Below are 22,494 nucleotides of genomic sequence, written 5' to 3'. Positions count from 1 at the left end.
ACCCAGTCCCAGTCTTTAGGAAACAGTGGTCTACATCACAAGTTTTAAATGCTCTAGTTCACCTCTCGGGCTGAAATGATTCACGTGATTCTGGTGAAGGTGTGTGGCATTTAAAAACACAGTGGAGCACTTCCTGTATTACCACATGATGACATCACAAGGTGGAACAATGATTTCCGTTTGAGAGAAGAACTCAGCCTAAATGTGCAGGATTTGTGTGTTAAACATGTGAATGAAACAAAACACAACTCCAGGTCTGTTTGTGATGAGGAAACAACATTAGAACACAAAGTAAATCAGAAAATAGCGAAATATAGAGCAGACCTGGGCATTGTCCAGCTCCGGGGCCACATACGTCCCTCTGGTCAACTTGGCCCGTTTAAGCTCATTTGGAATTATCATCATCATCATCATCTTTATTCCTGACTCATGGTTCATTTAAAAAAACAGACAAGGACAGCCATACCAGTGTCTCCACATGTTGGACTGATACCTTATTGCACTGAATCTCAAATTTGTGAGTGACATTATAATTTCATTGTCTGATTTGTTCAGTCTGCAGATAAAACTGTACATTAAACTTCTTAGTGCAGCTTGCAAAGTGTTCACTCGAGCAGTAACAAACATTTCAGTCGCACTCGTCCATCGTGGCCTCCTCAAAAAGCACATCAAAAGCAAAATAAACATATTTAATAATTCTACTTCATGCGTGGACTAAAGTTGCATCGTTTTTATTTTAAAGGTGTTTCTAAATGACATTTTAGTCTGAGCAGCTCACTAAAACAATGATATTTATGCTTTTTTTTTTTTTTAAATAAAGAAATACAATTAATATTATGCAGAACTGAGGTAAGCATTTTGGCCTTCACAGTATTTTCTGTTTCTCATGTGGCTCCATTATTTTTTATTTTTATTATGTCAATACTTGTTTTTCTGAATGACTTTATTGAGAGGAGAATAATCATCATCATCTTCATCCTTTAAAATCTCCATGGCCTGAGTGTTCAAACAAACTGTTGTGCTCATTTGAATAGGCCTTTTCAACTATTTGCCTTTTACATTCAGGACGTTGTTGGAGGGAGCAGCGTGAGGTCGCCTCCTTGTGGTGAACGTCACAACCACATCTGCTTCTGATCTTTATCTGACATCATTATCAGCCCGGCCGTTGTGAATGTGTCCTTGAGCAAGACACTTCACCTTGTCAGTTTGAATAATTACAAGAGATAGATGGAGGAGTAGAAGCCAAGTATTAAATGACACAGAATATTCTTTGTTTATGTTACAGCCAAAAGATTTTCATATTTTGCAAAAAGTGTAAAAGCAAATAACGAATACAGCTGTGTGATGTGTAAACATATCTTAACTAAATTGTAATTACTAGTTAATTAATTGTGAACAAAGTATAGTGATCGTGGCAATAGGGTTTTTTGTAGCAGTATTGTCAAACCTTTTAAGAACAGTGTGTACTTTGTTGAAACGATTTAATATGTAACAAATTATAACGCCTTTGCGGAAAAAAGATTTTGGACAACTTTGTACTTTGAACTGGGGACATGAGGCCTACAGGTGTGTTTAGCAAAAATGAAACAGGTTTTGCTCATAACATCAAGATAACGTACTTTCTCTAATCCTTTTACGCACGGGACGCAGCACTTAAATCTAATTCCGAACGACCTTTATGTACACTGTTTACACTTTAAATATCTTTGCTTCCCTCGTGGGCCAGAGTGCACACAGGATGCTTGGTGTCACTTCTTTGATAATGTCTGTGATAGCGTGTATCTACGCCCGATCTCCGTTATATTCCTGTAACTCACGAGGTTTCATTCATTAGGCCGCATTCCCCTCTGTCCCGAGCCCTTCCCCCATTTTACTGCCTGCCTGCCTGCCACTATTTGGAAGAGAGAAATGGACGACTTCCCCACCAAACGGCTTCCAGAGAAAGTGGGTGTGTTTGCCTGACGTCTTGTTACACAATAACGACACCGTTGTAGCGACCGTAGCCAAGAAGGACGCGCAAAACGGGGCACATATGTTATTTTCTGGGACTAAAAACGCGCAGAGGTTCGTCGTAGCCAATCCTTCTGCAAAGCGAATCTTGTTTTGACTCCGAACATAAAATAAAGAATTATTTTTGCGCAGTGGCCGAGCGAGTTTATCAATCTCTGCGCACGAAAAGCGAAAAATATCGGGTTTTAACGCCTGTTTCTGATGGAAAAACACATTCTTGCAATAAAGTTTTAGTAATTCTGCAGCAGTGTGTCCTCTTCCAGTAAGCTGCCATTTCTACCTCCCTCCCCGAGTGGACTTGTATTCGTAGTCCTCCGCAGAGGGCTTGCGTTTTAGAGGGGGAGGGGATTAACGCAAACGCGGTTCCAAAGCTATCCAACCCGCATAGAAAAACGCAACACTCGCCATCACGGTAAATTAGCTCAAAAAGTGTTCGTTATTCGCGTGGTTAAAGCGGGTAAATCTTCCTCGAGGACGCGCACTAGTTGTCGTAGCGCGGAGGAGGACGTGGTTACGCAGGCGGGGCTTTACGCGAGCGCTGGGTGAATGGAGGCGCCTCTTCCTGGTGGAGAAACAGTGACAGCTACAGGGCAGCCACACAGACCCAGCACCCAGGCTCCGCTGCCCTGCCAAAACACCCCAAAATGGCTTCGGATAGCACGCACATCGCGCAGTTGACTTCGGGTAAGTAAATACACGTCTGGAAATGCGTCACGTTTGTTTAAATCCCCCCCTGTTTTCTCCGCGTCCGCTTCTAACGCAGCTCCCGTGCTCCTCTCCCCCTTCTCTTCACCAGAACTGTACTTCCTAATCGCCCGTTTTTTAGAGGCAGGACCGTGTCAAGATTCGGCACAGGTTTGTTTTTTGGTATTATAAGACATTAATAAACACATCCGAACAATTCACGAGGTCTGATTTTGCCTTTTTATGCTATTTTCAGAGCCTGATACGGGAGGTGGAGGAGAAGGAGGTAAGCACTCAGCAGCACTATGATGCTTCCCTGTGCACTGTATTCCAGTTACTACGCTTTAAATCTCCTATTACTGTTTCTAAATAACACTTTTGGCATTTATGGGCTTGATCATGACAACACACATTATTTTTTCCATTCAGCTGCTGCCCAGAAGAGTAGATTGGACGGGGCAAGAACACCCTGGGACATACGAGAATTTGGTAAGCCTGCACTATAACTGAGGAAAAAGTTTGTACAGAGCAAAATAAGAATTGAATTTCCCGCAATTTTTAAATCAGGTGGCAAAGTTAAAAGGTTGTAAGGGTTCGTGGGGGGCTTTGGCTGCTACTTAGTGAAGGTTTGGGGCACCAAGGGGTTGTGTGCCACCCTTCTGTGCACTTTGGGTACATTTTAGACCATGCACGTCCTGATGGTTTTAATAGTTGATGGTAAAATGTGAGAGAAAAGTTGATACGTCATGAGTGTTGTGGTGTAGCAGCGCGAGGATCCGGAGGAGGGACTCCCTGCGCCACAAGGCTGAGAATGGAGGCGCTCTTGTCCTGCCATAATATGAGTGCATGAAAACACAGGGGGCAAAGAGTTACAAAACAGGACTTTTGGGAAGAAATATAAACATTAAATCGACTAAAGGAGCTCTGGCAGATTCCTGGTTGTGCTACGGTCGCTGCTAGGTTTTTGGTTGTTTTTTTGTCGGACTGCTTCCCACTTTGCTCGCATCTCAACACGGATTCCTACTTTTTGGAAAGATGAGAGGTAACACTATGCTCATATCTGATTATCGCTACATTAATTGACATGCTAATTGTGATGTAAACAAACGGGCTCGTCTCTAAGCGTCTTTTACGCATGGGGGCGTGGAAGGAATTCATCATGGCTTTCTCTTTCGTGTTTTCGAGTATTCTATTCAATCGCTCTGCATCCCAAATGTTGAACTATTATTATTATTTTTAAACGAAGCAATTATTTAATGAATAATAAATAAATACTAAAACACCAAGCAGGAAGAGCCCGGTTTTTGGCACAGGGCTGTTTTACGCACAGATCGTGACAGTTGCATCGAGCTTGATATGAAGCATGCTTTGACCGCGTAGTAAAAGTACACGTTTAAGATATTATTGACAGAGGCGGGCGGTGTGTGTGTGTATTTTTTCTCTCTCTTTCTGCGTGGCTGTAGCACGCCGCGCCTCCTCCTCCTCCCAGCTCATGTCGTTCAGACTGCATGCTATCTTTTGTGCATGAAATTCGCGTATTTAAAAACACCACGGATGGCTGTATTTTTAATTACTCCAGACGAATTCAGACACATCCTCCTGACCGCTGGCTGCATTTAGCTGCATTCTTTTAAGTCTGTGTTTTTTAGAGACAAGGCTTTGGACTGCAGTGGGATCTACGTTGCTTCCTCTAATCATTTTGTGATACTTAATTGTATTAATTGCGATTAGTTAATTAAGACGCGTAATTACGCACGTTGTTTTTTGCTTCATAAACACAGAAGCATTTAACCATTAACATCACATTACATTTTTCAACAGAAATCAAACTGAAATCTTTGTGTTTACACCAAATTTTTATATAGTTTGGATTTTTTTCAGAATACAGCAACTCTAAAAACATCATATGGTCAAGTCCAGATTTCTGGGCCTTTTTACAGCTGTGTTTCAAATCTAATATTTTGTAACGTGTCCGTTCCACTAATACAAATCAGTTGGAGGGTTGTCGTTGGTTAAGGCTCTGACTCAAATGGTGTGTTATCCATTACACTCACAGCGTTGCAAATTGAAGCCAGTTGTTATTACGCATGACTTTGTTTTTCACACAGCGCTGTTCGCCCCTGATAAACCGCCTTATAGGAACACTGATCACGTCTCGGATCCAGTGGTGTTGAAAGCAATTAATGCTTCGTTAATTGTGTACGTGCGCGCGCGTGGGTAAGTGACAGGTAAAGACACAGAGGCTGCGCGCGTGTGTGAGTGTGTGTGTGTGTGTGTGAGTGTGTGTGCGTCTACGTCCTCTCGTTTCGGGCATATTTGAACGTGTTGAGACGTTTAATAACCTGGAGATGATACTAAGCAGATTCCCCCTCAAAGCGCGCGTCCCAAAATACTCTTACGCATTTTCATTTGTCAGCTGGCGGTGCGTGTCTGTTCGCGATGCTCCACTTCTCTTTATTTATTTATTTGTTGGTTTGGTGTGTTGAAGTAGGCCAGCGCTCGCGTGTTGGCTCTGGCGGAGTGTCAGCGGACCGGGCGACATGCGGTTCGCTCGGAGCAGCGTGGGTTTTTGGTGCGTCGCTGCCACGCCCCCCTCCGCAGCTCCTCTGTCTGATCCACATGAACGTGACAGGCTCTTTGTCGCGTTTGGCCCGTTTTCTCTCCAAGATGTAATTTGTCAACTATAATAGGGAGGTTTAGGAGAGGATGTTTGATGCGGATTTTGTCTATAACGGTGTAATTAGTGCTGAGAGGTAATCAGAGAACGTGCTTTATTCTAGGGCTAATTATGTCAAATGAGAACAGATCATATAGAGAAATACCAGAAAATGTCAGTCTAGACACATTCTGTTCTTTATGGTGAAAGAACTAATTTCTACAATCTTAATTAAAAAGTGGATTAGTGTGAATAGTGTTTGTACTTAGGTCTATAGGTTAAGTGTAGAGGTTAAGTGATTCATTGAGTTGATTAATTTAATTGTGAATATTAAAAATAATATACCAAACGAATATTTCTGTACACACAATTAAGTAACTGTTATGTGCAGCTCGCTGGAGTCAGGGAAGTCACAAAAAACCAAGGTGGAAAATGGTATAAATTAAGTCATGTTTAATTAACACGAATGTAAAAGGGTAAATTAACAAACATGCTAAAATATGTACATAAAATAACCTAAACTAAGAAACAAAATAACAGGATTAACATGTGAGTCATGTAGTGCCAAAAACGAGTCACGTAGGCTTATACAAAAATGAGTGACTAAACTTGTGACTTGTTTTATACATTGTACAGTTACATAATTGTAGCCTGTATTTATTTTTAATTTGAAAGTAAAAAAAAAAAAGATCAATAATAAAGTGTTTTTCTTTTTAGAGAGAAGTGCGGAATAAATGCATCATTTTACTAAAAAAATAATTGTGATTTCAATAATGATCGAGCTGCCCTAACAATGAAGCAATAATTTTCAAGTTAACAGCTCCTTTTATGTTACAGGGGAGCTGCGGGGTCTTAAAAGTCTTAAAAAGGTCTTAAATTTCATGTTCCTAAATTAAGGCCTTAAAAAGTCTTAAATTCTGTTGTCCAAGTGTTTTTTTTTTTCACAAAGGTCTTAAATTTCATTAGTATTAGTATATTACTACTTTTTTGTTTACTCAACCAGGCTGCAGTGCAAAGTTAAACGGAGGGAGGAAAAAAAAAACAACGTGAAATAACGTAACGTGAATGAATGTTTAATTTGGAGTATGTGCAAACAATACTTTGGTTTCTGGCGCTGGCGGAAATGAGTAAAATCGGTAGAGTGGAGGAAGACGCTGGATGGATCATGGTGATGTGTAGGTTTAATCCACAGTGGGTCTTAGATTCTAGATACAGTATTTGGTTGGTCATTATTCGAATTGGATCTGGTGTTTTTCACTGCATAGTAGGTGCAATGTTGGTCTTAATTTTCATTTAAGTGTCTTAAAAAGGTCTTTAAAAAGTCTTAAATGTGGGGTAGTCAAACCTGGGGATACTCTGTGTTAAATTCAGTAGAGATTGACAATTCCAGAGCTGAAATGATCCAAATGATTCTAATGAAGCTGTTTGGAGTTTAAAAACACAGTGATGCACTTCTTGTATTATCACATGACATCACAAGGTGGAACAGAGTGTTTGTGAGTTAAACATGGTTGAATGAAACAAAACACAAATCCAGGTCTGTTTGTGATGAAGAAACTACATTATACCTTACTCTAAATCAGAAAATGATGTAATATGGGCCCTTTAATGCAGGTCACGAGTCACGTAGGCTTATACAAAAATTTGTGACTAAACTAAGGGACTCACAACAAAACAAAATCACAAATGTCCCAAAGTAAAATCACATAAACCTACAAACAGGATTGACTAATTAAGTAATTAACTAGTTTAATTAGTTTAGCGTAAAAATTTGTAACTGATCCATAATTCCAAGTTGTTGCCCATTCGTACAGTTCACCACATTGAATAGATAGACTTCGTATTCTCTGTAGGTTTCAGATTAATAAAAAAAAAGAGCTCAGTTGACATAGTAATTAACAATTGATAATGAAAGTAGTAGGTGTGTAACGATATCCAAGTCTCGCATCACAATATCGTCACCGTATGAACCTCACTGTACGATATTTATTGCGATATCATGGGAAAGTTCACGATATGGAGGTGAGGCTCACGATTAGAGATGTAACAATATCCAAATCTCTCTGTATGATATTTTCATGATATACATCTCACTGTACGATATTTATTGCGATATTTTGTGGAAGCTGAACTGAAAATGCTACTTTTTCTTCTTAAAATGCCTCGACAAAACCCAAAGAACAAAGACTTAATTAAAAATGCTTGTCTACACTGAATTGGAGCAAAGGATCATGGTCTATGTAGTTCCCTCTGTGTTTTTTTTTTTTATTTATTGCTGCACCATAACTTTTCATTTTAGCAAATAAACTTGTAATTCGATATATTGTGATGGTCCATGATATTATTGTGAGAACTTTGACGATACGATAGCACGATATTTTGGTTATTGTTACATCCCTAGAAATTTGTCTATATTTTGAATATATACTGAAGTGCTCAAAATGGCACTTATAAACTCACACAGTTCACCACATTAAATAGATAATATAAAAGCTATTAATGGGTTTCAGAGTAATTAAAAATGTGCACTGTTGCCATAGCAATTAACAATTCAAAACAACATTTTCGATCTTTTGAATGATGGAAAGTGCTCAAAATGGCGCCTATAAACTCATACAATTCACCCAAAGATAATATAAAAGCATATCTATAGATTTGAAGGCGATTAAACATGTGCAGTGTTGCCATAGAAATTAACAATTCAAAATAAAGTAGTCAAGCTTTTGAATGATGAAAAGTGAAAATGGCGCCTAAAACAGGTCTCACTGAAACTATAAAACTACTGAATTAAATGTGAATATTTCTGAAAGTGACAGTGCGAGAGAGAGCGTCAGCATCTGGAACGAGGAGGAGGAGTTTCCGCTTGTTTCTGCTGCTCCTTTTTCAGCTCAAATCTACTACTGCATCATTATGTATGTACATATGTTTGTAGTATTGGGAGGTAACTGAATATATGTACTGACAATACACATTCTGAATATTTATTTTAGTTTAGTTTAGTCTTTATTTGAATGCACAATGTACAGCAACATTATGCTCATAAAAACAGATGTTCCACACCAGATTAGAGCTGAGCAGCTAGTTTCCATCTGCAGGCCCAGATTTACAGAAATAAATTATACAATGCAATTATAGTCAACAATAAGAACAATACACTCAGACATGCACACAAATCACACTCACACCATATCACACACTAACAGAGCAAAACATTAGATATTTACAACGTCACAAATTCCATCTTATAAAATACATATTATCCTACTATTTCTAATCATCTATATATACACACCTATATCATCCAAAAATATTGTAACTATTTTCAGGTATAGTTGATTTTTTATTTGGTGATATTCAGAATATAGTTACTTTTCTAAAATCTTAGGAATACATTACATTATTTGCTCAAACTGCACACAATGAATGAGAAAAACCGAAACTTAAGCAGCTCTTGTGGTGAGGCATGTGTGATTTTTGCATCAGAAATTTGTGACAGGAAATGCTTTAAAAATAGTGAAACAAATACAACTGTTTCTTTGTCGCGTTTCTAGACAATAATTGAAACGCAACTCGATGTAAAATATTCCAAGTGTTCAGAATCCAGTACTCTGATTGGACCACGTATCAGAATATATTTCAGAATACATTTTAAAGGCCGTGTATTACGCACAATTGACTCTTGTTCTAATGTTGTTGTCTCATCAAAAACACACTTGGAGTTGTGTTTTGTTTCATTCACACATGCTTGAGTAATCCTGCATTATTAGTCTGTCTACATCTCCAAAGCTCAAAATGTCACCCAAGCAATTTGTTTGTTTGAACTGGAATTTTGTAGTATTGCACTAAAGCTTAACGAAGTTTATTTTGGGATATTCCTTATATAAATAAGGATATTGTTCTAATATTTGAATATAGAGATTGTAGAACAGCTGGATATATAGTTTATTTTTATATAGTTAATGTTGATGTTCAAAGTATATTTTATTCATTTTATGTTTTATACATCATACAGGTACATATTTGTAGCCTATATTTATTTTCATTTTGAAAGTTTTAAAAAATGATCAATAACAAAGTGTTTTTCTTTTGAGAGAGAAATGCGAAATAAATGCATCATGTTCCTAAAAAAATATTGTTCTAATAATTGTGATTTCAATATTGACCAAAATAATTGTGATTTTTTTTTTTTCCATAATCAAGCAGCTCTAATCATGAAGCAATAGTTTTCAAGTTTACAGCTCCTTTTATATTAAATTCAGTAAAGATTGACAATTCCAAGGCTGAAATTATTCAAATGATTCTAGTGAAGGAGTTTGGAGTTTAAAAACGCAGTGGAGCGCTTCTTGTATAACCACAATATCACAAAGAGGAACAGAGTTTTCTGTTTGAGAGAAGAACTCGGCCTAAATGTGCAGGTTTGTGTGTTAAACATGTGAATGAAACAAAACACAACTGCAGGTCTGTTTGTGATGAGGAAACAACATTAGAACATATGGCATCAGAAAATTGTGCAATTGCAAATGCACATATTTAGTATTGTGTAACTATATAAATTTGCATTTTTTCATTTCATTATTACATTATATCATTCTATATCATTATCATACATTATATCAAAATTGCTGGATTTCAGGTGACATCACAACATTCTATAGGCCAATATTATTTAATACAAATGGGGTCTTGGGTCTAGTCAGTAATAGAAATAATGAGGTTCAACATTTGGGAATTTACCTTTTGGATATTTCATGTTAAAGTACAGTGTAATTAGGAGGTGGGATAAGACACAGTTTCCACAAAACAAGATGAGATATGAGATTGAGTCCAGGAGAATGAGACAAGGCGAGATTTTAACATAATTCCTAATATATAAATTTTGCGATTCAGTTTCAAATTATGGCCATTTATTTTTTTAGTTAAATTTTTTTGTTTCCTTTCTAGCTGTTTTTTGGAACTGTAAGAGATGTAACTCAACTAATATGTAACCCCTTTTTGTCCAATCCAAATGTAAACATTGACTAAAAACTCTCACGAGATAATTTTTTTCATGTGTGCACCATCTTAAAGCAGTTTTGTCTCTTAAGATCTTGCGGCCCGAGATCTTGTCCCATCCCTAAATGTTATCGATCGGGAAAACTGTCCCTTGCCCCCCATCTGGGAGTATGACCTTATCACATTGTAGAATCTGAAAACCCCAAATTGAAGTGAGCTGATGTTGTTTGTTTGTTGTTATTGTCCAGGTGAAGCTTTACCGTCACATCCGCTCGGACCACCTGCTCCAGATCTGCTCCAGAGTGTGTCCTCTTCTGGAGAAGGAGGTACCAGCCAGTGTCCCGGGGCTCTGCAGTCTGCTCGGGGCCGGGAGACAGAACCTACTGCGCACAGACAAGAGTGAGTGACCATTGTATAAGACTGTGTGTGTGTGTGAGAGCCGTGCAGTGAATCGAGATTGAGACTTGAGAATCATTTCTAATTGTCAATAATGAGCGAGGGTTTTTTGAAAGGAGAGGTTCACAGCAGGAGACTTCATATAGATGGTACGGATGTAACGATATTTAAATCACATGGTACGAAACAATTACAATTCTGATTTCACAACACAATATTTATTGCGATATTGTGATGCCAACAGATTTGAAGAAAACTACTTTTTCCCTTTAAAAAACCTTTGACTTGGGGCTGTATTAATGCCTTATAGTCCAAAAAATTACTGTGTTTTGTGGACTATAATTCTTGAATTTTCTCAAAAATCACCTTATAATCCGGTGCACCTTATGTATTAATTCTGGTTGTGCTTACTGACCTCAAACTGATTTAATGTGGTACACGGCATTCCAAAAATCTGTCAAAATGTTTAGTACGACTTTGGTAACCTACAAAGCCGCACTGCTTGATGGATAGTCGGGGCATTACAGCTGCTGTAGTCAGGAGCCTCCCGGAGTAAAAGGCAAAGTATAGTTCTGCGTCGACTCAATGAACACAGCCGCCATGCTGTCGTTTTTGATTTATGGATCTATGTCGAGGTCTGTGCGCCGCGAAATAATTCATCGCCACAACGCAGGAGGCGAGGATTTAAACCTGGGGTTCTTGTATACCAGGGGTCGGCAACCTTAAATACTCAAAGAGCCATTTGGACTGACTAACCCTAACCCCCTTTTGACATCTAAAATGAGGATAACACTGCTTATATTTTTTTTTACCTGTCTGCTCTGTATAAAAGACGAGTGTGTTGCATTCATAAAATCAATGAAATACTACGGATAATATCTGTCCAGTCATATATACACTCTGTGTGTATGACCGGCAGACGTATAATCTCTGAAAAGTTTCACATGAACCATCTCAAAGATAGAAAAGCTCTTTATAACACTTATTTCTTCATGTTTTCTACATTGAAATGGAATTAAAAGATCACAGTCTGTGTAGTGTAGTAGTTTCCTCCATTTTTTTTAGCTGTTACTGCAAGAATACAATGCATTTTAAGCAAGGAGCTCATAATTTGATATATTGTGACAGCACATGATATTATTGTGAGAACTTTGATGGTACAATATCACGATATTGTCACATCCCGTAAATGGATGTATACACACACGCACACACACCCACACGCACTACGGAAACAACAACATGATCCTCTTCCTTGAAACAAAACAAAGTCATAAACAAGACTTTTGTTACTTCACTTTTTTATTTTTAGTTGTGTGGGGGATTTTTCTGTCTGTCACTATGCACCAAGTAAATACTGCGATACATAGATTTACATGCAGTGCTGTTTTACTGTACCATTATCTGACTTTGCAGCCGATGTCAATAACACTCTCCGGGGGGTGATGCTATCTGTAGGCTCTGCTCTGTCTCAAGCTCTTTTATTCAAGCTAGACTTTAATCTGAGTTTTGTTTCAACACAATGTGACCAAAAAGAGCTGACTTAACCAGAACTACAACAGGTGAAGATTTGTGCTGTTAAATCTCTCACACATACACAATTTTCAGTTCGTCACTCTCACCTTTTTGTTGAAAATCAAACTCCCGTATCGATCATAAGCTCCTGAAAATGTGCTTTTTCTTGAGTTTTCCGACAATCTTCAAACTTTTTTGGCAGTCTTTACTACCGTGTGCAGTGTTTGTGTGGTAACTGCTGAACATAGGCATACAGGCAGAACACCCCCAGTACGGTGTCACCACAAAGTCTCAAGAGTTTGTGTAGATAAATTATGTTAAAATTAAAATGTGACGTTTTCCAGGTTGCAAGCATGTGGTGTGGAAGGGCTCGGCTCTGGCTGCGCTTCACTGTGGGAGACCCCCAGAGCCCCCCATTATCTTTGGGAGCCCCCCTAATATCGGTAAGATACTATATACTTTACACTTTACACACATTTATACTGTAGATAATGTTTTAAATCTACATGTTGAGATCTGTTCCTCCATGTAAGTCTTGCTTTCACCTCTGCCATATTAAACACAATGAAGTACAATAGTTATTAATAGTTTCTTTTTTTACTTTGTGGGGATTCTGAAATGAATATCTGGTTTGTTTTTGCACCTTTTGTGGCAGTGGGTGAACTTTCCTCAGCTTGTTATATTATTAGCACAAAACAAGTTCATGTCAAACTGTATTATGTGTTATGTGCTAATTAAAAATGTTCTATATATAATTTTTCTCATGTTAAGATGACGCCTGTAATGCCCCACAGTATGGCATTAAATAGATCTTAAATATTTTTTTCATTCACAGCATTAAAACCACAGTAAACATGTATTATTACAGTGTCACATATTTGACGTTTTACTTGGCTCAACTCAAAACGCTCTAATTTGGTGTTTAAGGTGCAGTTGTTTTTCAGGGGTTGCTATGACTACCATATTGCTGTATTGTCTCTATTGTAATTGTGGGTTTTTTATGCGTTTTAACTTGTTGTTGTGAAGATCGTGGTGACTTCCTTGTCTGTGAGAGGTGTTATATAAATAAATTATACTTGCTTGCTGTTAGTGCTATCTGCTTTTCTCCATGTAGATAACTTAAGTACCATTTTGTGCAAAATTACACCTCAATGGAGACATAAAAATAATGCATTTAATTTGTAAGCGCCTTTCACAACACCAAGGACACCGTACAGTTTTTGAGTTGGAAAAAAAAGTAAAAACAGGCGAATAAAACATAAAACATATACAATACAAACCTGAAGGACTGTATGGAGAGACAAGTGTAGACTACCTTCCACCAGAAAAGCTCCTCACTGCACCTTTAAGCAGAAACTCCCCTCACACCTGTCTTTATCTTTACGCGTCCCCTCTCCGTCTCTGTCCTGTGTCCAGTGGAGACGAGCCACAGCAGACGTCTGAACGGATCTTACCGCCTGAAGCAGCTGGTGCCCACAGCGGTGTACCAGCACATGAAGATGCACAAGAGGATTCTGGGACACCTGTCATCAGTCTACTGTGTGACGTTTGACAGGACCGGCAGGCGCGTCTTCACGGTAAAGTCCCGCTCATCTGTAATCTGCATGCTCTGGTACAGCAGGAGGAGGGGCTTCGTTTTAAGGGGAGAGTTGTAGTTCAGAAAAGAGTTGTGTTCTAATCTGGAGCGTGGTGGTTAAAGGTGGACTATATAACAGTAATTTACAGTATTTGTTTGGACTATAAACCGCACAGGAGTATAAGGCACAATATCAATTAAAACCGCAAGCGATGTCAAATGGCCCTCGCCCAATGCACGCCGCGCCCACAAATGTCGCACCTGCAAATGAAAAAATGACATAGTGCACTTTTAAATGTTCTTTGCTCCCCCTGCTGGCCAACCATGAAAAATACTCAAGTCAGTAATAAATGTTTTTGCTTCTAGTCAGTACAAATCCAATAATGTTGGAGTTGCGTTCCAGGTGGCGCAGTGTCACCATTTTTTAATGCCCATGCATGAAACCTATATTTTATCAAATTTTTCGCTACTTCTGAATATTCGGCGAAGTTTGGTGAGTTTTTGAACGTGTTTAGGGGGTCAAATTAGAGCTCGTTGTTGCCCATTCACTCTTCGTAGCGAAAGCAATAGGCCCTACGCCCTGTTGGGGCTCGGGCCTAATAATGTTGAATTGTCTTGTCTGTTTTCATACATAAGGCGCATTAAGTGAAACAAAACAGTCAGATAATTCAAACTTTATTCAACTCATTCACAATAACTCAGCCCAGGCTAGAGTGTGGATCGGGCCGAGTTTTTCTGTCCGAGCCCGGCCCGCGTCCGACAGAACAGCGATCGAATCCGACCTGAGACCGACAGACAGACATTGTTTGTGTGACCTCTAACGGACACAGAAGCGCAAAATACAAACTCAGGATGTAGCGAAAATAGTGAGAAGACTTTATTATTCACCTCTCGTAAAGTGGTAAATTTAAACTGCAGCATCTCATCCACATTATCCATAGAATTTGTCCTCTGCAAATAATGACCCCAGTCCACAAAACGGCACTGTGAATCCAGTTTGAGGTGTTCTTCAAAAGTAAAAAGGCGAAAATAGTTCCACGTGTGTCTGTTTACATCCACACAGAGCACGGATCGAGGTGAAGCTGCAGATTAGTGACAGTGACTCTACTTCCTGTGGATTTTATCTCCAATCTTTTATGCTTTAAAAATCCTATATCTGAAGTTTTGCACCACATTTCACAAATAATAATCACACAGTTTTGACTTTTTGACTTGAATAGAAGTGCAGAGCTCTGATCTTTTGAACACTTCAGAATCTCAAAGCGAGTGGTTTTACTGTAGACAGGAAACAGCTGACGCCATCATGTGCCCGAGTCCGACCCGAGCCTGAACATACTGTAATAATAATGCATTGTGTGTGTATTAAGGGTGGGATGAGACAGAATTTTGAAATAATTTGCAATAATGGGTCACATGAATTTTATTTGGTTCTTTTTTATATATTGTGTTGTAAATACATTTTATGTGTTTATATAGTTCATTTACTTCATTTTTATTATTTAAATCGCTCCATCTCCTCCCTCCTTTCCCTGCCCTAACATGTACGGTGCAGAGGGACACAGACAGAGGAGGAGCACTTCTCTCTCCTTTCTCATTTTAAACTAAATTGTGGATGAAGAGGGCCTAAATATGTCTTCCTGGATCTTCTTCAAATAATGTTTATGTGTGAAAAATGCTGCATGTGTTTTTCACGCACAGTCCCATATTTGATCACATGATTTCGTGATGTCTTCTAACTAATTTTAGCACTGATTATCTGCATTAATATTGGTCTTTTAGCTACAGCTGCTTAAAGACATGCAACTTTCCAGAGCTTGAGCGAGACTAAGATGATACAGTCTCGCGCGTGAGAGTTTTTCCATGTGCCCACGGACTCATGGCAGTTTGATCTTGCACAAGTTCTCCTCACATCCGTAGTTTGTATGAGGCCTATCAAGACATCAACATCGCTTTCGTTATTGATAGTTTGCAGTGACACAGCGCTGGGGGTGTTCTACATGTATCTCTATTTGCAGAATGTTCAACAGCTACCATAGATATAGCTGAAAATGTTTTAATATAACCTGAAAATAGATTTGAACAGCATTTTCAGGAGGCTATGTACAAACAAGCGTTCACGGTCCTGTTTGTTTGATTTTTGACAAAAGGGCTAACTAAAACTAAATGAAAAACTGTAAAGAACAGCTCGTCTGTAATCTCCAAGCTCTGATACAGCAGGAGAAGTGTTTTGTAGAGCTTCACAGTATTGGAAAAAAGTATTGCAATTGAGAATAAATTTGAAACATGTGTTTAAAAAGTAGAATTATGTTCGGATTGCATATCGTTATCAACTCCAGGAGCATTAAAGGTCACTTATTGCGCAAAATTTAGTCACGGTGGAATGTCGTTCCCTCCTAAAACATATCTAGAGTTCTGTTTTGTTTCATTCACACATGCTTGAGTAACTTTTTATTATTAGTCTGGGTACATCTCCAAAGCTCAAAAGGCTCCGTTCCACCTTGTGATGTCATGACACTGTAGTTTTCAAGTTAACGGCTCCTTTCACCTTTAGTTGAAGTTGTTTAGGCTGAAATGATCCAAATGATTCTAGTGAAGTTGTGTGGAGTTTAAAACACAGTGAAGCACAAATTTGAGAGAAGAATTCAGCCTAAATTTAGAGGGTTTGTGTGTTAAACATGTGTGAATGAAACAAAACACAACTGCAGGTGTGTTTGTGCTGAGGAAATGACATTAGAACAGATCAGAACACAGTGTATTAATATGGGCTGTTAAACATTTGAGAGACTGAAACATGAACTGCAAAACTACAAGAACAAGAACAAGAAATACAGGCATTTGAGAACACTTTTGTAGAGGTGATATGGATTTTTTTTTTGCTGTTACCGATACCTGACATTTGGCGTACTGCTGTGGTCGATATCCAACATGTGCAGATACTGATATTTCACTTTTAGAATCCACAGTAAGACAAATCTGATGCACTGAGGACAAACTGGGGATGGATGACACATCGGGGGCAGATGTCGATACCGGCTGATACCGCTATAGACAAACAACAAATGATATCGGCCAAAACAGATACTGATGTCCGATATATTGATATAGCTGTCTGTTATTTGTGAATGTTATTGTATCCTCTAGAACAGGGGTGGGCAAACTCCTATCGATTTAATCCGGCCCGCCAAACTTGAATAATAATAATAATAATCATCTTCAGTCATTTCAATAAACAGTAAATACCTTGGGATTTGAAAGACAGATATTTTGTTGTGATGCTTCGTAATGATTTAACAAGAACATGGGATATGTTTTCTACATATTATTTTCTATATTTTTTTCTCTTATGAGGTGGATTACCAAAAAACTCCACCCATCTGCTCCTGGTCCGGCCCTTCTGTCAAATTTTAGAACCCTTTGTGGCCCCCAAGTCCAAAAGTTTGCCCACCCCTGCTCAAGAATGTACAGTGCCTATAGTCAATGTGTGTTTACCTCTTCACTGGCCTCTTAAAAGGTGCACTGCGTAACATTTCTCGTGGAGGGTGCACCACTCTGCCACTCGCTTGTGTCTGTGAAAATGTTTTTGCTTTGTATAGAATGTTCCACAGTATAGATTAAACCTGTCTGTCACAGCAGACATGCAGGTTACAGCACTACGCTACATTACAGGTGAGATCTGTGGAGAGGCGCCCCTATTCACAAGAGTAAATATTGTATTTTTGAGCAATAGAAACTAGGGCCCGACTGATATGGATTTTGCGGCTGGTATGATACCGATAAAATGGGAGCTGGACCTGCCGATAGTCGATATAAAAGCTGATATATTTAGTGAAATTCACTGTAAATCTTCGGTTGATTATAAAACTTAGGTCTGGCTCTACTGGATTTTAAATGGGGTTTATTTAGGCGACATTTATTGTTATTCTGCCACTTTACGTCATATTTAAAGACAGGAGGTCGACCTAATGGTATTTTTGCATCAGATTCTAGCCTGTAAACAAAGTAAACTAAGTAAACTACTGCTATCAGCCTTTAGCAGTAAATGCTTGTGTGCTCTGGTAATTATTTATATGTGTAAATTTGGATCATTCACACTTCTATTCACAGCTCATTTACATATCAGTGCAGGTCCAGTAATTTATACAGACGCTGTAGTCACTTTACACTAGAACAATGGAAGAAAACAGACTGTTTATGTGGGAGCTACAGCAGCTAAGAGCTAAACAATGAGAAAGAACCAGAAGTATCTTAAAAACCAACACATTTGTAACAGTCACCTCTCACGCAGGCTCCTCTCAGATCAGAAGTCTGCACTAACAAGTGTCCTTTTAATTCTGACTCAAAACGAACGTCCGTAAAAAGAATATAATCCAGCATGTTGACATCAGCTGTGTGTGTGTCCCGTCTGTGGGACAGTCCTCCGTCTGCGGGACAGTCCTCCGTCTGCGGGACAGTCCTCCGTCTGTGGGACTCGCACTTTGATAAAAACAGCAGTAGTTTGTTTCTGGTCTAAACTGAGCTGAAGTTCACTTTTATTTCTCTTCAGTGTCATGGATCAGACACAAGAGAGTTTAAAGCAGAGCCTCAGTGTTGTTTACGTGGATCTATGGCTGTGCACGTGTGTAAACAAAAACAAATCAAAACTCAAATCAAATTTAAACCGATAGCCAATATGTCTCCAAGTGTCCATATCGGGTCCTAATAGAAACACCTGTAATGAATAAATGCTAGATGGAAATGTTGAATGTCATACCATGGAACATTCCAGGGAACGTAGTAACATCTCCATGGAGACAAGCAGGTGACGGACCTTCCACCACAAAATTTGCGTAGTGCAGCTTTAAAGACAACAGTATTTTCTCTAGATTCATTGAATATTGACTGAGCAGTCCCATCAGGCCACTTTACCGCTTTAGTGTAATTCATCTATTGTCAGTATTATTATCTCTGGCATTTCTTTCTTTTGAAATGTCACTCATGTTTACACACACACGTTTACTCTCTAAAACGAAATGATTAAGAAAATACTAAGTCTGTCTGTTGAAATATGAACTTAAAAAAACTGGTTGACCTTTGGCCCCGGGGGTCCTGTGTTAGCGCCGTTGCCGTGGCGATTGTAAAATGACATGATTGTTTTGATGTCGTGTCCTGTTTATAATTCTGCGCGTAACTGTGCTGCCTGCTGCTCTACACCATTTTCACTATTCACTTCTTAAATCGCAAAAAATGGCTGTCGTGGGGAGCAGATTTACTCTCTCTCTCTCTCTTTCACTCTCTCACTCTTCTTCTTTCTCCCTCCCTCCCTCCTTCTGTCTGTGTCTGTCCTCCACTGTCACTCCGCTCTTCCTCCTTCCTCTCCCTCTCTCTCTCTCTGTCTCCTCTCCCTTTCGTTTTCTCTTTCCCTTTCCTCTCTCTCTTTAGGTCTCTTCCCCTCAGTCTATCTCTCTCTATCTCCCTGTCTGTCACTCTTCCCCTCTCTCTCTCTTTCCCTCACTCTCTTCCCTCCTCTCTCCTTCTTCTATCCTCTCTCTTTCTCTCCCTCCTTCCCTCCCTCCCTTCCTCTCTCTCTCTCTCTTTCTGCTCCTTTCTCCTCTGTCTCCTCTCCTCTCTGCCTCTCTCTCTCCTTCTCTCTTCTCTTTTCTTCTCTCTCTCTCTCTTTCTCTCTCTCCTTTCTCTGTGCACCTACCTCCCTTTCTCCCTCTGCTCTCTCTCTCTCTCTCTCTTTCTCCTGTCTCTATCTCTCTCTCTTTCTCCATCTCCTCTCTCTCTGTGTCTGCTTCCTTCTCTTTCTCCCTCTTCTCTCTCTCTCTCTCTCTCCTCTCTCTCCTCTTATCTCTCCCTTCACCCTGCGCCCCTCCTTTGTTCCTTCCGTCCTCTCCTCTGTCTATCCCTCATCATAACACAAGAAAACGTTTTCCTCCGAGGCTCTGGCTAAGTGCCAAAATTAAAATTCACCATCACTTCTCCTCCTCTACCCCTCCGCAGTGTCCCTCTCTCCTTTTTTTTTTTTTTTTTTCCCCCCCGCTTTCTCCGTCTCTCCTTTCATCACAAGATCATTCTTATTTATATATTTGTTATTTTGGGATTTTGCTGCAGTGGTGAGTGCCAACTGTTTTGTAATGGCTAAGTACATTCCAACATGGCGCCTTTGATTGTTGGCGATCTATATTCAAGTTTGTGAAGGTTTATGTGGGCCATTGATTCAGCAGTTACTCCATTGATTTGTATTCTATAGCCTTGAAATGCTCATTATCAGCGGCCAGGAAGCTCAAACTACACCGCGAGTATGGACTTTGGCATTACAGAGTTTAAATACATGAACTGACAGCTTAGTTAAAGAGCCATATCACACTACCGTATTTTCCGGGCTGTTAGGCGCTCTGGATTATAAGACGCGCTGTCATTAAATGGTCTATTTTCAAACTTTTTTCACAAATAAACCGTACTGTGTCACGTAGAAACAGAAGGAGGACCCAAAACGCTGGACTGCTTCAAAGTATTTAATGACCAATCCCAAAAAAAAAATCCAAAACTTGAAATAAACTGCCATGACACGAGACAAGGAGAAACTTTGACAGAGACAATGGACCAACCACAGGGTATAAATGCACACAGACACAGGTGAAACACATTAGGGCGGGGCAAACAATCAAGACAGGAAGTAAAACTCAAAACTACAAGCTGACGGGACAAATGTCAAAATAAAACACTAAAGGCACACTACACTACAGGAAAAAGATATCAAAATAAGCAAAAACAGCGACTACAAGACAAGAACCATGACACACCGGACTTTAAACGAAACACAACATTTGTGGGTCAGTGGTAGGGACGGGCATTCGATTAAATTTTCTTAATCGATCGTCGGGAGAATTAAGGATCGATTATCAATTAATCGTTAACGTTTTTTATATTAAAATGTATCATCATTATTCTATCTGCACTACTAATCTGCATAAAATAAATTCAACTTTACGACATATAAACCGTAACCACTCTAGAGCCACATCAGCCCTGTTTGACATTATAAGCTTTGTGCAAGTCTCACAGAAACGAAACTTAAACCACATGGCTAATTTGCATAAACTAAGCGAAAGAAAAAAAAACAGCTCTTGTGTCGCTGATGTGGTCAACTTCTGTTGGATTGAAGGACACGACTCAGTGGAATACAGGTTAGTGTGACCGTATTTGTGTTTGTCAAAACCAGGACACCAGACGGGGGGTGGGAGGTGGGGACTCGTCATCGATATTGAGCGACTCTCACCTGGCAAAGCTTTTTCATGTTTTCGGTGTCCTGGTGAGCTTTTTTCCAACTGGACACCGAAACAAACATATCTGCCTGCTTTGTACACTGTGCACATGGCCTCACACTTGTCCCAACCGGAACGGAAAGCGTGGAATGTTTTGTACAAGTCATCGTTAAGTACGCGTTTGTGCTTCGGCGTGTTGCAGACTGACCAACTGTTTGTGTCTTGCTCCTTCCGAGTGCAGAGATCTACATGTACGGACCCCCCGTTTGGTCACGCTACACTACGCACAGCAACCTGCATTCAGTTTGTCAATGAAAATGAACGTAATCGATGAAATTCTTAATGATCAATTATCGATTAATCGACTAATCATGCCCATCCCTAGTCAGTGGGACTTTGTTTGTGGCGTTCACGGTGACTTTGGGCTTTGTTCAGTTGTGGCGTGTAGGCGCTCTGGATTGTGGGGCGCGTGGTCGTTTTTTGATGGGGTTGGAGGTGTAAGAGCGCGTCCTGTAGTGCGGAAAAAATGGTAATTCTTGATCTATGCTATAATGTAGTTTCCTCATCACAAACACATTGTACCTGGAGTTGTGTTTTGTTTCATTCACACATGTTTAACTCAAAAACCCTCTTCTCTCAAACTGAAAACACTCATACAGGATAATACAGGAAGTGCTCCACTGTGTTTTTAGACTCCACATACCTTCATTAGAGTCATTTGGATGATTTCAGTCCTGGAATTGCCAATCTCTACGAGGGCTGGGTATCATTAAGAAGTTGCCGATACATCGACACATACCTCGATACACAAGTCAGGATACGATATATATCTCAATACAGTGAGCTTTTGATTTGATACGGTTTAATAAAAAATGATGGCTGTGATACTAAAAGTCTTTGTTAAACCACTTCTTGTGTAAAGTTCATATGAAACACAAACATTTTAATCCTCAAAACAGTGAAAATGTCAAATGTGTCACATAAACAGGTTTCCTTCCACTAAACAAGCAACAAAACTGTAGCTGTAACAAAAGAATTTAGTAAAATAAACCAAAATATACTCTTGGCGATATATCGATACAGCAGCTCATGATATCAATACTGTATCATCACATTAAACAATATGATATATCGATATTTTGATAATTTTGCACATCCCTAATCTCTACTGAACTGAAGGTAAAAGATAGTTTCTTTCTACTTTACTTTCTAAGTAAAAGTTAGTTAATTTGAAAACTACATTATGACATCACAAGGTGGAACAGAGCATTTGGAGCTTTGGAGATGTAGACAGACTAATAGTAATAAAGAATTGCCCAAACATGTATGAATGAAACAAAACACAACTCCAGTTCTGTTTTTGAGGAGGGAACAACATTATAACACGACTTACAGCAGGGGTCGACTCTGGCCCCCGA

The 22,494-nt window shown here is 39.3% G+C and overlaps 1 protein-coding gene across 2 annotated transcripts in view; it reads left to right on the top strand.

Annotated features, from left to right (window-relative positions):
• Window positions 1-2,559: 2,559 nt before the first annotated feature.
• phip (pleckstrin homology domain interacting protein) overlaps window positions 2,560-22,494 on the top strand; it is a 94,892-nt gene continuing 74,957 nt past the window's right edge. For both annotated transcript variants that reach the window (XM_020939928.2, XM_020939927.2), the window contains exons 1-7: window positions 2,560-2,694; window positions 2,807-2,865; window positions 2,951-2,980; window positions 3,124-3,183; window positions 10,591-10,741; window positions 12,598-12,696; window positions 13,670-13,830. In XM_020939928.2, coding sequence (XP_020795587.2) covers window positions 2,655-2,694; window positions 2,807-2,865; window positions 2,951-2,980; window positions 3,124-3,183; window positions 10,591-10,741; window positions 12,598-12,696; window positions 13,670-13,830 — 600 coding nt within the window. In that variant the 5' untranslated portion in view covers window positions 2,560-2,654. The remainder of the gene's footprint in view (window positions 2,695-2,806; window positions 2,866-2,950; window positions 2,981-3,123; window positions 3,184-10,590; window positions 10,742-12,597; window positions 12,697-13,669; window positions 13,831-22,494) is intronic.

The sequence above is a fragment of the Boleophthalmus pectinirostris genome, unplaced genomic scaffold (assembly GCF_026225935.1).
Source record: "Boleophthalmus pectinirostris isolate CB_2022bp ecotype Guang Dong unplaced genomic scaffold, ASM2622593v1 HiC_scaffold_13, whole genome shotgun sequence".
In the NCBI taxonomy this organism is placed as follows: Eukaryota; Metazoa; Chordata; class Actinopteri; order Gobiiformes; family Gobiidae; genus Boleophthalmus; species Boleophthalmus pectinirostris.
Note: the sequence above shows the minus strand (reverse complement) of the source record. Positions and strands in the feature narration are given on the sequence as shown.